Source organism: Vitis vinifera, chromosome 13 (genome assembly GCF_030704535.1).
Source record: "Vitis vinifera cultivar Pinot Noir 40024 chromosome 13, ASM3070453v1".
NCBI lineage: Eukaryota > Viridiplantae > Streptophyta > Magnoliopsida > Vitales > Vitaceae > Vitis > Vitis vinifera.
Genome location: NC_081817.1, coordinates 16,383,761 through 16,402,041, shown reverse-complemented (window position 1 = coordinate 16,402,041; position 18,281 = coordinate 16,383,761). Strand labels below are relative to the sequence as shown.

Sequence of the window (18,281 nt, the reverse complement as noted above, 5' to 3'; positions counted from 1 at the left end):
TCAGCCTTCAGCACCTCCTCGGATTATACATATTTGTCTTCATATGGGTCCTCACTGCCTTCAGAGCTACTGGAGGGTGAGGAAGGTTGGTTTGATGAATCCTCTGATTTCTGTTCAGGTTCTTCAACTTTCTCTTCCTTATTTGGTTGTTCAACCACCACAAGCCATTTCCTAGCATCAGCATATACATCCCACATTTTGATCTCTCACCTGTATGGGCATTAAGGAAAGATCAGGAGGAGGTAGAGGTCTCCTCTAGACTGCTGAATGGACTCTTTTTCAGAGTTTGAACTTATAGGCACCTCTTCTATTAGTCCCTTTTGTAACATAGGTCTCTGATCCCTTCCTACTTATTTTTGTGCTTTCCAGTTCCATAACCTGCTGTTCTTGGGCTTCAGAATCAGTTGTCTCAATGACTTCAGGTCCTTTTCCTTCTATATTCTGACTTCTGAGAGTTTCCCAAATCTTTGCTTATCGGCTCCTTTTGCTGTTTAAATTCTAAGACTTGTATTTTAGTAGCTTTTTCCTTATCTTACCTACTGGTTTTCTCTTTGTATGCATCCTCCCTCTTCAAATTCAACACCTTTGCCCTTTCCTTTCTTTTCTCGAAAAAGTCCACAATTATTTGCACCTTTGACTTCCTAGGGCTAGATTTGGAAGTTGACTGCTTAGACTTTGAAGCTTCATGTTGTAACAGATCCATCAGCTCAGAAATGTCTTCATCTGACATAGAAAATTTCTTCTTCTGAGCTTCAATTATATCTCCCTAGAAGAAATAATTCGCCTGGGTTCTTCTTCTTTCAACTGTCTTCATCCATTGTAAAATCATACTCCGATTGGGGAGGTTCTTCAATATAATTCCAGTCTTTCTTCTTTTGGTTGATTCTTCTTTCGGGTTGAGGCTTTTAAGCTTTTCTTTTTGAAGCTGCCTTTCTTGATTTCTTCATAGAAATTGAATTCTTGGAGGTTGTAGCTCCTCAGATTTCCTCAACACAGATTGGGCGAATATCACTGGCTCAGTTGGCAACACTAGGGTGTACTAGAATCAACAACAGTAGCTTCCCCTTGTGAGCCAAAACTGCCAGATATGCCTTCCAAATGCTTCAAAATTCTGCTCATAATTCTGTCCACAGTTGGGTATGCATCAGTTTCAACCATAAATTCTTTCTCAACCTCTGTAGTATCCTTTCTAATTGGTTCCTTTTCAGCAACTTCATCAGTTTTATGCCTTTGAGCAGGCTCTTCCTCTATTTTCTCAGTTGTCTTCTTGATATTTACTATTCCAACAGCCTCGCCTACAGCTTCCTCAGTTTTTTCAATATCCATCTCAACAAATTTCTCTCCTTTCTATTCAGTTGTTTCTTCAACATCCATCTGCTCAGCAATATTAACCTCAGCAGCATCATCAGTCTCTTTGGCAATCTCAGCAGCCTCAGTTCTTTTATCAATATTTTCCTCAGATTCCTTTTCCCTCTCAGCCTATGGCTTTTGCATCTAATCATTATATCCTTATCATTATGTCATTAAAATCTTTCATAGCCCCTCCAAAATCATCATCATCATCATCAGACGGAAGTTCTGGAAACCTTAGGTTCATTGGACTTTCTTCTAGGGTATTCCATGCTAAAGTAACTTTTTTTTTTTTTTGATAAGTAAATAATATTTCATTAAAAAAGAGACGCTAAAATAGCGACTTTAAGTATACAATACCTATACACCCGCCTTCAACCAGGCCAAAAGACAAAAGAAAACCCAATACCACAAACCTACTTAGAACCCAACCAATCAATAAAATTAGCTATAGTTCAAGGGCAATCATCTATGAACAACTTAGCCTCAGCCCAGAAAGTAAGAATAAAAGAGTGTTTCAGTCTTTGAATTGACAACGATTCATCTTTGAAAGCCAATCTATTCCTCGCCTTCCAAACAGTCCAGAAAATGTGAAGAGGAGTAGCTCTCCACGCCTTCTTGCGATTTTTGCCTAGGAAAAAACCATTCCAACTTAGAAGGGTCTCTGTAACTGAAGAAGGCAAGACCCAAGACACCCCAAATAAAGTAAAAAGTAGATCCCATAACACCCTTGTTCTTGAACAATGAAGAAGAAGATGGTTTATGTTCTCCTCTTTCTCAAGACACATAAATCATCTATTTGCCAAAGCCCATCCTCTTTTTTGGAGCATATCCAAGGTTAAGGCTTTGCCCCACGCAGCCTCCCATGCAAAGAAGCTAATCTTGGGCTGCACATTCACATTTCAAATAAAGCTTGAAGGAAACAAAGATGAACCACCCGCTTCAAGGGCTACATAGAGAGACTTGATCGAGAATTTACCACTCTTGGTTTCAATCCAGGACACCATATCCTCCACATCCTCAATAACTCTCTTACCCTGAAGCCTCTCCAAAAATCTCTCCGCCTCCTCTACCTCCCAATCATTGAACGCTCTTAAAAAACAGGGGTTCGAACCCCCCCAACCCCCCTCAACCAAGGGGTCCCAAATATCTGCCACCCACGCTTCCTTCTCAACAGTCAAAGCAAAAAGAGAGGGAAAGGACATACACAGAGGAGACTCCCCACACCATCTATCCCTCCAAAAACTCACCCTTATCCCATTACCAACTTTGAAAGCCAACCTATCGCTCACCAACTTCCAATCCAACCTTATTCCTTTCCACAAACCCATACCATGAGCTTCCCGCGAGCACCAACCCCCTTTATCTTCTCCATACTTCCCTCTAATCACTTGATTCCACAAGGCCTCTCTCTCATTTGTAAAACGCCAGTTCCATTTAGCAAGAAGAGTCTTGTTGAGAAAGGAAAGACTTTTGACCCCTAATCCTCCTTTCGACTTGCTTAAGCACACCAACTCCCATCTTACCAAATGAGGCTTTTGCTCCAGATTGCCCCCACCCCAAAGGAAGTCCATTTGGATTTTCTTTAATCTCCGTCTAACTGAGCTTGGTAAGCACAACAATGACATTAGATAGATGAGTAAATTCGATAACGTACTTTGAATAAGAGTCGCCCTTCCTCCCTTGGATAAATATTGTCTCTTCCACATGGCTAACCTTCTTCAGAAGCGCTCTTCCACACCATCCCAAACTGTAACTGACTTAAAAGGAGCACCCAGGGGCATCCCCAAATAGGTGGTTGGAAGACTACCCAGACTATAACCAAATTCCCAAGCAAGATCATCCATATTCTCCACCCTCCCTACTGGAATGAGTTCACTTTTTTCCAAATTTATTCTCAATCCTGAAGCAGCCTCAAACCACATAAGTAGCCAACTGAGATAAGTCAACTGATCTTGTGAAGGTTTACAAAACACCAGTGTATCGTCAGCAAACAACAAGTGGGAAATTAGGACCCTTTCTTCACTCCGACCCTTCACCCTACAACCTGATAAGAAATCTCCCTCTACGGCCCTTTTGATGGAAGCACTAAAGACCTCCATAGCCATGACAAAGAGGTAGGGGGAAAGGGGATCGTCTTGTCTCAAACCCCTGGAGCTTTGGAAGAAGCCTGTAGGGGTTCCATTAACCAACACGGAGAAACTTGCAGTGGATATGCACCACTTAATCCACTTGATCCATTTCTCCCCAAAACCCATATTCTGCATAACTGTGAGAATAAAATTCTAGTCCACTTTATCATACGCTTTTTCTATATCCAGTTTGCCCGACCAAAAAGGGTTTTTCGCAAAAGTTAAGGTAGTATTTTGGTCTTAGGTGTCATCCATTGGGATGAATTATTTCCTATAATTAAGGCTTGAATTAGGGGAAAAAATGATTGTGATCAAGTGAAATTAGATTGACAATTCATGATAAAAATTCAAAATAACAATGATTTCAAATTGAGAGGAACAATAAAATGTAAAGTAAAAGGAAATTAATAAGGAAAAGAAACTCTTGGAGTTAGGATTTTCTAAAAAACAATCTCTATGGTGAATAAATATTGAGATCTATTTTTCATTAAGTTAAATTGAAAATCTAAATTATCATCTAAACCAATTTTTGATTTAGCTTTAGGTCTAGATCTAATTTCTCTTCAAATTAGATTATCTAATCCAAAAGATCAAATTAAACCACATATTCAATTCATCTTAAATCATCTTCTAATTATTCACATAATACAACTATTCGATCTCATCAAATCTAACTTTAAGAATTTAATGAATCTACTTAGTTTGCATTCGAGACAATTTGAAGAGAAAAATCCTCAAAATTCAATTAATCAATCAATTCCATATGTCAGCTATTTGGGCCTTGTGCCTAAATAAAATGGCCTGTTAAAGAACTAATATGTTTGTATGTGGCTTTGACTAGACTTCATAGAAGAATGCTGAAGGGAGCTACACAGACATGCGCACATGCTCTTATGCTTGAGACATGTGCAGGGTTGCTGAGCTTGAGTTTATGTGTAGAACTTGAATGTGGATGTGTAATGTGAAGAGAGTGTGGTGATGTTACCTTCGCAGATTCCATGCGTAGGCTATATGCATTGGGTTTTTGGATGCCAAAGCCTTTACATACACAAAGTCTTGTGTTCCTCTGTGTTCACTCATTGTGCTCAATTATCCAAAATTCTTGCATTGGCTTAAGTGTGTGTATGCCTTGCTTTTGCACATCCCACCAACTCCAAATCCATCACTTTTGTATCAATTCTTCAAGTCCTTCTCCCTCCAACCTTCTTGGCTCCTCCCATGGTACTTCATTCATAAATATTTCCACCCAAAATAGCTCCAAAAACCTGAAAATAACAAGAAAACAATTCAAACACAAAAAAGTGAGGGACTAACAACATACTTAGGCAATAGATAAGCCATAAGCACCTTAAACACACTTATCAATGGCCAAAGAAATGTGATTTTTTGTGAGAATTGTAGCTAAAAGGTCTCCTAAGAAGTAGATAAGAAGTTACTAATGAAATGTCCATATTTGTTTGTACCACCAATTAGAAGTTGCTGCTACCCCTCCTTGTGTCTCTGAAGTTTGCTTCTTTTGTCTCTCTCAAGTACTTTCTCTGTTTTTGTTTTCCTTTCAGTAAATTTGATAACATAACTAATGGTTTGATATTCCTGGATGATTTTATTAATTCAGCCTGCTGAAAAGTATCCGAATATATTCTCCAAAGAATCTATATTTGGAAGGTAAATAGATCTTTGCCTCCTTAGATGATGGTATCATTTTTTTTTCTCTTGCTCTTTGGATTTTGGTGTATTTGATGTTACAGAACATGAATCTTTGATGCAGATTCCCATACTTCTTGCCCTGCCTTTGCACATCTGTTTATGCGTTTGGGATAACTATTGCCTGTTGCTGGCTTCAGGTAGGTTTCTCAATCAGTTCAGTTCCTTGGTCACTTCATGTATTACCAACAGAACTTGATTTAAGTAGTATTCTCCTCACTTGTCAGGATGGATGTAAATTTCCATACTGGAAAAAGAACATCATTCAAATACATTATTGAAATGACCAGAGATTTTTTAAGAAGCTTTTGGGGCTTCATTTGGCATGAAGACTGTATTAGAACACTGACCATGATTTTGAGCATTCTATTCACCAGAAGGGCAGAAAAGCAGATATGCAACCATGCATGATGCTTTCAGCTAGGACTTTACTCTCCTACTTCTCATATAACCTTTTGCTCTGATTTGTATGCATCCTAACAGCAAAATGAATCTAGATCTTTTACTCCAGTTTTATCACAATGTACCTTCTTAATATTATTAATTATGATGTAATTCCTGACCAAAAATGATATTAATTGGTACTCTCCATCTTGTCATCCAGTTATATTCCCTGTTTTATGGTGATATATTATTTTGGTTTGTGAATGTAACCACTTCTTTGCCTTTCCAATCCACATAGCTCAACATTGTGTTAAACATTCATCTTCAAGCGCTATCTAGCCATTGTTTCATCATTTTTAGTCTTCCCCTGTAACTTAGATCAGGGTTTGGAATTTTGCTTGGCACATTAAGATTTTTAGTCTTACTAAAATGAAACTGTTGCATATTATCTTCTTTCAGATTTCTTGACTACCAACCTGTAAAATATAGGCTGTTCTTATTCTTCTTATGTAGCTTCTAAGTTCTTTTTCTGGTTAAGCACAACAGAATATGTTAATGACAATCAATGCATATTATTCTTCTTATTATTATCTTTATGTCAATGCATCACTTTGAAATTCTTTGATGCTTGAATTTTACGAAATTGCACTGCAACCTTTTTCTTTTTGTCAATCTGTATCCAAATTTCCTGAATATTTCTGGTGTTGTATATATAGTTGCATGTTCATGGAATCACTTCTTTATGCTATTGCTGCCTGTTACTGCATTTGATATCCAAATCTCTGGCCTAACGCAGGAAACGCTGCACACACACAATGAAAACGACAAATTAAGAAAAAACTCTTACAATGCTTTGGAAGCTCCATTCTGTGGGTTTAATGCAGAAGAAACAGTAAACGAAATTGAGGCAAACAAACCAACTTCTAAGGAAAGCCTCATAAAGAATTGGCCCTTGCTGTCTTCTATCTTTGTTTACTGTGTTTTCTCACTTCATGATATGGCTTACTCGGAGGTATGTCTCTCACTTAGCTTCAGATTCTGGAACATTTCTTAATCTACAGTTTCTGATTGATAATGGATTCACAAAATAAATCTCTAGTTTGGAGCCCATTACTTGATTGTGTATGTTGTCCGCATGCATACAAACAATTACTGAATAAATAGAATATTAGACATTTTTTTTCTTTTTGATGCGAAAACTCTCCCTCTGGCCTAACTAGAAAATGTTGTGGAATGAGGGATTGGTGGAGCTGCTACTGCTGTTGGAATACTCCTTTGGTTGATTTGCATGTTACTCTTTTCTTGGATAATTTCACTCAATTTAACTTGGCCTTTGACTAAATAGTTTGGGTTGGGAGGACCTTTCACCATCTACTTTTCTTGTTTCTATATTTTCATGCTTAGGTGACCCTATTTGGGCTCGTTATAATCTAAATGTTTGCACACATCCATCCATAGATGCTTTTCCTTTTTCTGTAAATTTAGCTGAGAGTGCTCTGTGTATGCTGCCCTACAACCCATACAGGTTGAGGAATCAAACAAGCTTGTGATTTGATTCCTGAGAACAATGTATTACTATATTGTGCAGTACAGCCCACTGCTTTGCAGGCTTCATTTAGCTAATATCATATTCTTTTAACTTCTTGTTAGTCCGGGCTTGTGAAGTGAGATTGGGCTATTTTCATTTGCTTATTGTGACTGTTTGGTGAACCCTGACACAGAGGTGTCCAATGTTTACCAAGCCATAACGGGCCAACGTGCCGGGCCAACACAGCCCACTTTAAAATCGTGCCGGCCCGGCCAGGCCCACGCATGCTAAATAGGTGCCCCAACACGGCCCATAAGCTTGCAAGCCAATCGTGCCAGGCTATGTTGTGTCGTGCCGTGTCGGTGGGCCATTCACTTTGTTAAAATTTTTAATTAAATTTTTTTAGTCATTTTGTCTTACATTTTTTTCATTATGAAATGAAATTTCTTTAAACAACTCTAATAATTATAATTTTTATTTTCATATATTTATATTTATTGAGTATGTAATTGTAAAATTTATAGAAATATTTACTTAAAAAAATTATATTTCAATTGGTTTTTCGTTTTAATCAAAATAACAATAAATTTAAAATAATGGAATATAAAAGGAAATGAAATATAAAAAAAATAATTCTTTTATTCAATATTTCAACAAATTACATGAAAAAATAGGAAGAAAATAAAGGTGAGAATTGCATCACTATAGTTTGAGTACATCCCAACTAGGTTGACACCCACCCAACTATCAATTATATGCTTTACTCAACCTTTAAAAATTAACTACATTTAATATATTTAAAAGAAACGAACAACATATTCACTTTTGTCTTCTTATTCGATCTTCATTCTTCTTTTTTCATCTTCATTCTTCATCTTCAATCGTCATCAATCTCTTGAACATCATTGTTTGTGTTGAGATCCAATTTCTTGAGGTCTTTTTTAAGTTCATCTTCCAAAGTTTGGAGTCTTATGCGTTCATCTTCCCAATCCTTCAAACATATCAAAGTTTTTAGCATCTCTGCTGCGAGAGTTGTCCTCCTGTCTCTTATTATATTTGCAGCTATAGAAAAAGCATATTGCAATGGTACAGTAGACACCGATAGGGTTAGTAGATCACGTGCCATTTTAGATAGCATAGGAAAAGTGAATTCATGAGATTTCCACCACTTCATAATATCAATATTTTTTACTTCATTAGGGGATAGGTATGAACGATAATCAGTATCTAAATATTTTGAAAGATCACACCTACTTGAAGGACCAACTTGTCGCTTTCCCTTAGCTAATTGCATAAAGAATGAATCATTTCCAAATGTCGATGGAGTTATAGTACTTGAAGAGGCACTACCATATTTATTCTCATAATATTTATATAAGTTGTTTAATTGTTCGTATATCTTACACTTTGGTTTAGATGGTTGGTTCATACTAGTAGCTATGAAATTTAAAATATTTTCTACACCTTCAACCTTAGCCCTTGGATCCATATAATCAGTTAAACAATAAAGTGGTGGAATGGTTTTCCAATATTTCAAAAAAAAAAAAAAATCCATTTGTACGCATATTTCACTAAAAGGGGGATATTCCATATACTGTTGAAACACATTACTCGTGTTGCAAATACATCTAAGTGCTTTACAAGATGTAAGAGTATATACAATAGAATATATGTTAGTAGTATCATAAAAAACCTTCTAAAGAATTTTTAAAAAGAAAAACCTTTGACCCAATTATCCGAAGTTATTTTAATTTCACCTGTCTTACTATTGACATAATCTGATAGTACATTATGATATCCTACACAAGATTTTAACATTAGGTAGGTAGAATTCCAACGATGAAAGAAATCATGATGGAATTTTCTCTTTACATAAAACATAAAATTCTTGTAATTTGCCAGATGAATCAAGAAATCGTAAAGTAGATCGAATAGCCTCCAATAAGAGTGATATTAATTTTAAACCATCTTGTACTATTAAATTAATTATATGACAAACACATCTCACATGAAATACTTCACTTAGTGGGCCTTCTCTAACTGTTCTTATAAATAAATTTATGACACTTTTATTGTTTGAAGCATTATTAAAGGTAATACTAAAAATTTTGCTTTGTATGCCATATTCTCTGAATACACTTGTCAAATAATCATATATGATAGGTCCATCACGAGGATGAAATATTTCACGAAAGCCTAATATACATTTTCTTATTTAATTTCCAATTTGAATTTGTATAATGTGCTATCACACATGTAAAAGGGTCATTATGTTGATTAGTCCATATATCTAAGGTCACAATTACAATACCACTATGATTATTAAACTCTTCAATTATTATTATTTTTTTCTTTTTTGTAGCATTTAATTACATCATTATGAGGAGTAGTCCTAGGAATTCTATGAAATACAATTCTTGGATCTTCACCAAATGTCAATGGAAGGCACACACTAGCTACTATTCCAGCTAACCTTTCTCTCATGAATTCTTGATTGTATATAAAAGGGGACATTGAAGATGTACTAGATCCTATTTCAATTTGACTTATTTGGGATTGCCTAGGGTCTAATGCACCATGTTTTTTGGTACATTGTTCAGCATGTCTTCGAAAGTGACCTATGCCACCACTAGCTTTGTAACTATATGCTTTTTTACAATATTTATATTCTGCTAGATTTTCTACCTCTCCTTTTGTATTTTGTCTATTTATTATAGTGAAGTGATTCCAACTATAGATGTGTGTCTACTAGCCCTAAGTCTTTTACCTATGGGATTGTGTTGGGGACGGTTAGAGGGAGGGACACTAGAGGGGGTGGGGATCTCCTCATCTTCAAAAGGATTAAATTCATTACATTCATCAGTACTAAAGTCAAGGTTTTCAAGATCTAGGTGACGAGGATCCATTTTTAATTTTAGAAGAAAAAAATAAGGTAAAAGGAAGAGAACAATTAAAAGAAATTTAGAATTAAAATAAATAAATGAAATAATTGGATATAAATACCTCAACCTTGTGAATTGTGATGATGACCACTTGTAGAGTTCGTAGATAGCACAAAATAACTTGTAACTAATCGAAACTTATGGATAGTAGATAACTTAAAGCCTTGAATTGGAGCACTTGTAGAGAATTTAAACTTAGAAGATTGTAGTAAGAGAGATTAGAGAGAATAAAGATTTGTGGAGAAATAAATAATATGAGGGGTATTTATAGAGAATAATTGGTGAATCATTTACTTTTTTACCCTTAAAACCATAGTTGTGAAAGGCGCGACGCCACCCTCCGGCGCCTCGCTTGAAGGTAGGCGACTTCCCTTCACGAAGGCACCGCTTAGGCGTGCAAGGCGTGACGCGGTCCACAGGTGCGCCTCGATCCCCTACTTCTTCTTCTTCTTTTTCTTCTCATTCTCTTCTTCTCCAGCATCAGGTTGCAAAGGGCATTGAGAAGCCCTAATTTCTTTTTTTATTTTTTGGGACCAAAACGACGTCGCTTTGACCTTTTTTATTTTGAAAAGAATAGGCTAAAACAACGCCGTTTTGGCCCTGTTTTCTCTTCCAACCCCATTTTCTGGTTGTTTTCAACTTGACAACTCTCCCAAATTTTGCCATAGCTTCAATCGTGTAGTGGAGAAGTGAAGAAGACGAAGAAGAGGAGGAAAAATAAGAGAAAAATATATGTAAATTAGGGTGCGCCTCGCTTCACTAAAGCACGCACCTTAATGCGCCATGCGCCTCAGGCTCTAGGACTACTTTGCGCCTTGATGTGCCTTGAGCCTTTTAAAACTATGCCTCAAACTAGTTGTTATAAAGTTGTTGATAGGGATATTATTGATATTTGATATAAAAATATTAATAATGAGTAATTTACTTATTTATCCTTTAAACTAATCGTTACATAGTTGTTAGGAGGGTAATATAGACATTTGACATGACAAAAGTACAAAATAACTATTGATTTACTTTTTTACCCCTCAAACTAGTTGTTATATAGTTGTTGAGAGGGATATTATAGACATTTAACATGTAATAAAAAAGGAAAAAGTAGAAAGTAAAAAAATGATATTTTGAAAGGGCCAAGTGGGCTAGCAAGGTGGACCAGCACGACTTGCAGCAGAGTAGGCTGGCACAGTGGCACGTCAGGCCATCTTCTTAGGCCTAACATGACCCGCTCATTTGGACTGTGTCGACCCATCTCACTACAATATTCGGGCCGTGCCGAGGCATGAGCCAAAATGGGCGGTCCAACCCATTGGATATCTCTACCTTTACATGCTTATAAGCATTTACTTTCTACGCATAATAGAGAATAAAAAGGGATATTCTTTTTATTAAACAATTATGAAATTACATGGGAATAACTAGGCTAAGGTTTGAATATTAACTGTGTAACAAAAAAAACTACAAATCTAGGACCTAACAACTTTAACCTTATCTGAAATTCCAAATTTGATTAATATAATCAAATCAGATTTATTTGAAAATAAAATAAGAACTTTAACAAACGATCCTAATATTTCTACACTCCCCCTTAAGTTGGCGCATAGATGTTTATCATGTCTAACTTGTTGACTAGAGTTTCGAACCCTGGTGTAGAAAGACTCTTAGTTAGAACATCTGCTATCTATTGTCGTGTGGTGATGAATGACATACAAATAATGCCACTTTCAAGTTTCTCTTTAATAAAATGTCTACTAATCTCAACATGCTTCACATGATTGCATTGAATAGGATTGTTTGTTATGCTAATTGTTGTCTTATTGTCACAAAACAATTTCATAAGATGTTCTAAATTTAATTTAAGCTCTTCAAGAATTCTTTTCAACCACAATATCTCACACACTCCATTGCCATAACCCTGAACTCTGCCTCTACACCACTTTTTGTTACCACATTTTGCTTTTTGCTTCTCCATATGTAACGAGATTGCCTAAAGAAAGACATAATAACCAAAAGTTGATTTTTATTATGACTGAACCTCCCTAGTCTGCATCTGTAAATACTTCTACACTTCTTTGATCACTTTTCTTTAACAATACACATTTTTTGGGTGTACTCTTTAAATATCTTAGGATCTTGTACACGGCTTCAAGATGTTCCTTGTATGGTGAGTTCATAAAATGGCTCACAACATTGATTGCAAATGCTATGTTGGGCCTTGTGTGTGGAAGGTAAATTAACTTCCCTACAAGCTGTTGTTGCCTTCTAATTTCAACTGGCATTCCCTCGATTGTTTCTCTAAACTTGAGGTTTGGATTTGTTGGGGTGTTGCTTGGTTTGTACCCTCAGTTGCTTGGTTTCTCTAACGTAAATTAACATACTTTCTTTGTGACAATGATTCCCTTTTTTGATCTTGCGACTTCCATTCCCAAAAAATATTGTAGGGACCCCAAGCCTTTAATCTCAAATTCAGTTGCAAGGAATTTCTTCAATCTTGTTATCTCGACTTCATCACTTCTAATAAGGATGATGTCATCTACATACACGTTCAAATTGGTTATCCTCCTCCAATATACTTCATGAACATTGTCTGATCCATTTGTCCTTGACTCTAGCCTTGATTTTTGACCGACCTTGTAAATCTTTCGAACCATGTTCTCGAAGACTGCTTTAGACCATATAAAGACTTCCTCAAGTTGCATACTTTGGTTCCAAAGCTTTCCCGAAAAAACCACTAGAGCATCCATGAAGACTTCTTTTAAATCGCCATTAAAAAACATATTCTTAATATTTAACTAGTGTAAGGACCATTCCAAGTTTACAACTATAGAAAGTAGTACTTGGATTGTATTCAACTTGGAAACTGGAGCAAAGGTCTCCTAATAGTTTATCATATAAGTTTGTGTAAAACCGTTAGCCACTAACCTAACTTTATGACATTCCAAAGATCCATTAGAATTAAACTTTACCATGAATACACATTTACACCCCATCGGCATCTTTCCTTCAAGCAAATTCACCTTTTCCCATGTGTTGTTCTTTTCTAGAGCCTTCTGTTAGGAAATTAATCTAGCAAATCTTCTATATAAAGAAGATATATTCTGTATATAATAGTTTCCCCTTTGTATTCCTAGATTGTAGTTAGATTGATTGGTGATAGCTTAATTATAGGAGAGACTAATGTGTAACCGAAGTTTACTTTCTTTATAATTACATTAATTGACATCAATGAAATGTAATTCAACCAATTCTTCTTCTTTTCATGGTATCAGAGTAGGGACTAAAATCCTGAACTCTATTGTGGCTGCACTCTACTTTCTCGTGCAGCAATCTCTCATCCTTTGGCCACCATGGTTGATGAAAGGAATCCTACTTCTTCTAGAACATCAAAACCATACTCATCAAAGACAGAAAAACAAGTCGATTCCTCTGTCCTTCCATCAGATGCATCAAAGTCTGATCTCTCAAATCCTTATTTCACTCATCACTCAGATCATCTAGGTTTGGTTTTGATTTCCAAACCTTTGAATGGAGATAACTACTCAGCTTGGCGCAGAGCCATGACCTTGGCTTTAAATGCCAAGAACAAATTGGGTTTTGTCAATGGCACCATCAAGGCGCCTTCGAAAGAAACTCATCCTAATGACTATGCAACTTGGTCATGTTGCAATGATATGGTGCATTCCTGGATCGTCAACACTCTCAATCCTGAAATTTCAGATTCTGTAATCTATTATGCAACTGCTCATGAGGTTTGGGAAGATCTTCGTGAGCGATTCTCTCAAAGCAATGCACCTCGCATAATTGAGATCCAGCGAGAAATTGCTTACCATCGACAAGAGCAACTTTCTATCTCGGTTTATTACACAAAACTCAAGAGCTTGTGGAATGAACTGGCCTCGTACAATGATGCGTCAAGCAAAGCACAACAGGATAAAAAAAGATTGATGCAATTTCTAATGGGGTTGAATGAATCCTACAGTGCAATTCGTGGGCAGATACTTCTCATGAATCCTCTTCCCTCTGTCCGTCAAGCATATTCCTCTGTGTGGCAAGAAGAAAAACAGAGGCTTCTTAGTGTGACACACACAGCTGTAGAGTCTAACTCCAGCGTTGCCATGGTCGTAAGGAGCAATCAAATGAAGAACAACTCTGCTGGGAACGCAAGGTCAGATCGTTTAGACCGCTTCTACAACAATTCGCAAGATTCACGACGATTTGATCAAGACAAACGTCGTTCAGGATCTTCCAGAGGCGACCTCAGTGCACCTATTGTGGGGAAATGGGACACTTTGTCGAGAAGTGTTATCAGCTGCACGAATATCCTCCAGGACACCCAAAGGCAAGAACAGGTTCCAATTTTAACCGCCACAAGAATACTTCTGTGGCTAATCAAGTTTATGATGGTGCGAACAAAGATGGTGGGAAGTCAGTGTTGACTGGAATCACAGAAGCACAACTTCAACAGCTCTTGTCCTTTCTGAATAACAAAGATGGAGGTACAAGTTCTCAAGCAAATGCAGCTGTAGCAAAACCAGGTTTGTTTAAAATTTCTTCACACCGTTGGATCATCGACAGCGGCGCAACAGACCATATCTCTTCATCTCCAAAGCTGTTCTTGCATAAAGATAAAAATATTTCATTGCCTCCAGTATTGTTACCTAGTGGAGAAAATGCTAACATTGTCGCCAAAGGGTCCTTGCCGCTAAACTCTGTTTATTATCTGTGTGATGTATTATGTGTACTTACATTCAAAGTTGATTTAATGTCAGTTAGTCGTCTAACAAGAGGCCTGAATTGTTCAGTAACATTTTTCCCTCATTGGTGTGTTTTGCAAGATCTGGCTACGAGGAGGATGATTGGTTTGGGTAAGCAGCGTGATGGATTGTATTACCTAGCGGCGTTAACGACAAATAAAACCGAGACCAATTCTTATTCATCACCAAATCGTCAACCAACCTGCAACCTCACCACTTCATCTACTGATCTCTGGCATAGCCGTTTAGGGCATGTTTCCCATTCTCGTCTGAGTTTCATTGCTAAGAACTTTTTAAATTTTTCAGTTTAGTCTAATAATGATTACCCTATTTGTCCTTTGGCAAAGCAACATCGTTTACTTTTTGGTACTAGTGAAATTTCATCCGAAAAACCATTTGATCTTATTCATTGTGACATTTGGGGTCGTTATAAACATTCTTCACTTTCTGGTGCACATTATTTCCTTACTATTGTTGATGATTACACGTGCTTCACTTGGATTTTTCTGATGAAACACAAAGATGAAGCACAGCCTCTTATAAAACATTTCTTTAGTTATGTTTCCACTCAATTTGCATCTCATATCAAAATTTTTCGAAGTGACAATGGTGGAGAATTCCTTTCACTCCAATCTTTTTTCAAAGATAACGATGTTCTTTTCCAACACTCTTGTGTTTACACGCCCCAACAAAATGGGGTGGTGGAACGCAAACACCGCCACATTTTCCAAGTTGCACGAGCCTTGAAATTTCAAGCTTAACTCCCTACTCAATTTTGGGGAGAATATGCACTCACCGCCGTTCATATCATCAACCGCTTACCTTCACCCGTTCTCTCCTTCAAAACACCATTCGAACGCCTTTACTTGAAACCACCTACGTACTCTCACCTCCGTGTGTTTGGTTGTCTCGCTTATGCTACCAATGTCCATGTCTCTCACAAATTCGATCACCGTGCCATCGCCTGTATCTTCATTGGTTATCCCGTTGGACAAAAAACATACAAATTGTTTAATCTCTCCACCAGAAAAATATTCACCAGCAGGGATGTATGTTTTCACGAAAATCACTTTCCTTATGCTTCCTTCGAGTCTGTCCTTCCTACTTCTAATTTGGGCTACTCTTCAGGTCCAATTTCTGCTCCAATTCATGACCCAACTCCCTTTCACGTCACTAATCATTCTCGCCTTATCCCTCCTCCCACCACAGACTCTGCTCCCTCTTTTTCTGTCGCACCCAATTCAGACACACTCAATTCCGTCGCACCCATCTCTTCATCCACAATTTCTGATCTCCCCTCCCTCCCTGATGAGCAGCCCACTGCGAATCCAACTCCAGCTCTCCTCAAAACATACACTCGCCACCCTAAGAATGCTTCTTCACCTCTGCTGGAAATCCCAACGCCTCCTTCCCCATATGGAGACACTCTTGCCAACTACATCATCCCTTCCTTCATCACTGTCCTTGCTTCTATCTTCATCCAATCCCTCCGAACCATCCCCACCTCTCCTTGGCCCACCACAACCAGCCCCAACCGAGACCCTTCGTCGCTCCAACCGCTCCTATAATCCACCAGCGAAACTACATGATTATGTATGCTCTCACATCATGCACGCTTGCTCCGACCAATCTCCTTCCTTGCTTCTAGGTCTGACTAAAGGTACACGTTATCCTTTGGCCAATTATGTTTCATATCACCGCTACAAGCCTGCACATTGCTCTTTTATTGCCCAGATTAGTCAAGTCACAAAACCCAGAAATTATTCTAAAGCTGCTGTCCATCCTGAATGGCAAGAGGCGATGGGGTCCGAATTGCAGGCTCTCTAGGCTAAGGGTACTTGGACTCTCACATCTCTTCCAATAGGGAAGACGTCGATAGGTTGTCAGTGGGTCTATAAGATTAAACACCGTTCTGATGGATCAATTGAGAGATACAAAGCACGATTAGTTGCCAAGGGATTTACACAATTGGAGGCTGTCAATTATCAGGATACCTTCTCTCCCATTGCCAAAATCATCACAGTTCGTTGTCTTCTTGCCTTGGTTGCTGCTCGAAGATGGTCACTTCACCAATTAGATGTTAATAACGCCTTCCTTCACGACGATCTTCATGAAGAGATTTACATGTCACCGCCGCCAAGGCTTCGGAGACAGGGGGAGGAAAACTTGGTGTGTCGATTACATAAGTCACTATATGGCTTGAAGCAAGCATCTCGACAGTGGTTCTCAAAATTCTCGGAAGCTATTCAAGCTACAGGGTATGTTCAATCTCGAGCTGACTACTCTTTATTCACCATAATACAAGGCAAGTCCTTCACTGCCCTCCTGATATATGTTGATGATATTTTGATTACTGGAAATGATTCTGTGAGTATTGCTGCAATTAAGAAATTCCTCCATAGTCAATTTCGTCTTAAGGATCTTGGTGATTTGAAGTATTGCCTTGGCATTGAAGTATCTTCTTCTAAGAATGGGATTTTTATTTCTCAACGTAAGTATGCTTTAGAAATCATTAAGGATGCGGGATTGTTAGGTGCGGCACCTATTGATACTCCTATGGAGCGAGGTTTGAAATTGTCTGATAAAAGTGATTTACTCAAGGATCCGGGTCATTATAGGAGGTTGGTTGGTAGATTGATATATCTTACTATCTCAAGGCCGGATATTACATATTCTGTGCATGTATTAAGCAAGTTTATGTATCAGCCTCGTAAGCTTCATATGGAAGCAGCACTTCGTGTTGTGCGCTATCTCAAGAACGCAACTTGGCAAGGATTGTTCTTCTCCTCAAACAGTGATTTCAGGTTGCGAGCCTATTGTGATTCAGATTGGGCAGGATGTCCAATCACTAGAAGGTCAACCACAGGTTACTATGTCTTCCTTGGCCCCTCATTAGTCTCATGGAGATCTAAACGTCAGAAAACAGTCTTGCTTTCTTCAGTTGAAGCAGAATATCGTGCTATGACAGGTGCTTGTTGTGAGTTAACTTGGCTGAGGTACCTTCTCAGAGATTTGGGAGTATTGCATCGAGAGCCTACATTGTTATACTGCGACAACAAAGCTGCATTGCATATTGCAGCAAACCCAGTCTTTCATGAGCGGACCAGACACATTGAAATGGATTGTCATTACATCCGAGATAAGATTCAAGATGGATCCGTTGCTACAAGATTCGTGAACTCTGCACATCAATTGGCAGATGTCTTGACTAAAGCTCTGGGAAAAGAAGTCTTTACTCCTATGATTCGCAAGATGGGAGTACAAGATATCCACTCTCCAACTTGAGGGGGAGTGTTAGGAAATTAATCTAGCAAATCTTTTATATAAAGAAGATATATTCTGTATATAATAGTTTCCCCTTTGTATTCCTAGATTGTAGTTAGATTGATTGGTGATAGCTTAATTATAGGAGAGACTAATGTGTAATCGAAGTTTACTTTCTGTATAATTACATCAATTGACATCAATGGAATGTAATTCAGCCAATTCT

General features: G+C 37.7%; 1 protein-coding gene across 2 annotated transcripts in view; it reads left to right on the top strand.

Annotated features, from left to right (window-relative positions):
- Nucleotides 1-18,281, top strand: part of LOC100266046 (protein ZINC INDUCED FACILITATOR-LIKE 1) — a 34,050-nt gene that overhangs the window by 7,878 nt on the left and 7,891 nt on the right. For both annotated transcript variants that reach the window (XM_059741571.1, XM_059741572.1), the window contains 3 exons: nt 5,098-5,147; nt 5,251-5,326; nt 6,367-6,582. In XM_059741571.1, the coding sequence (XP_059597554.1) occupies nt 5,098-5,147; nt 5,251-5,326; nt 6,367-6,582 (342 nt within the window). The remainder of the gene's footprint in view (nt 1-5,097; nt 5,148-5,250; nt 5,327-6,366; nt 6,583-18,281) is intronic.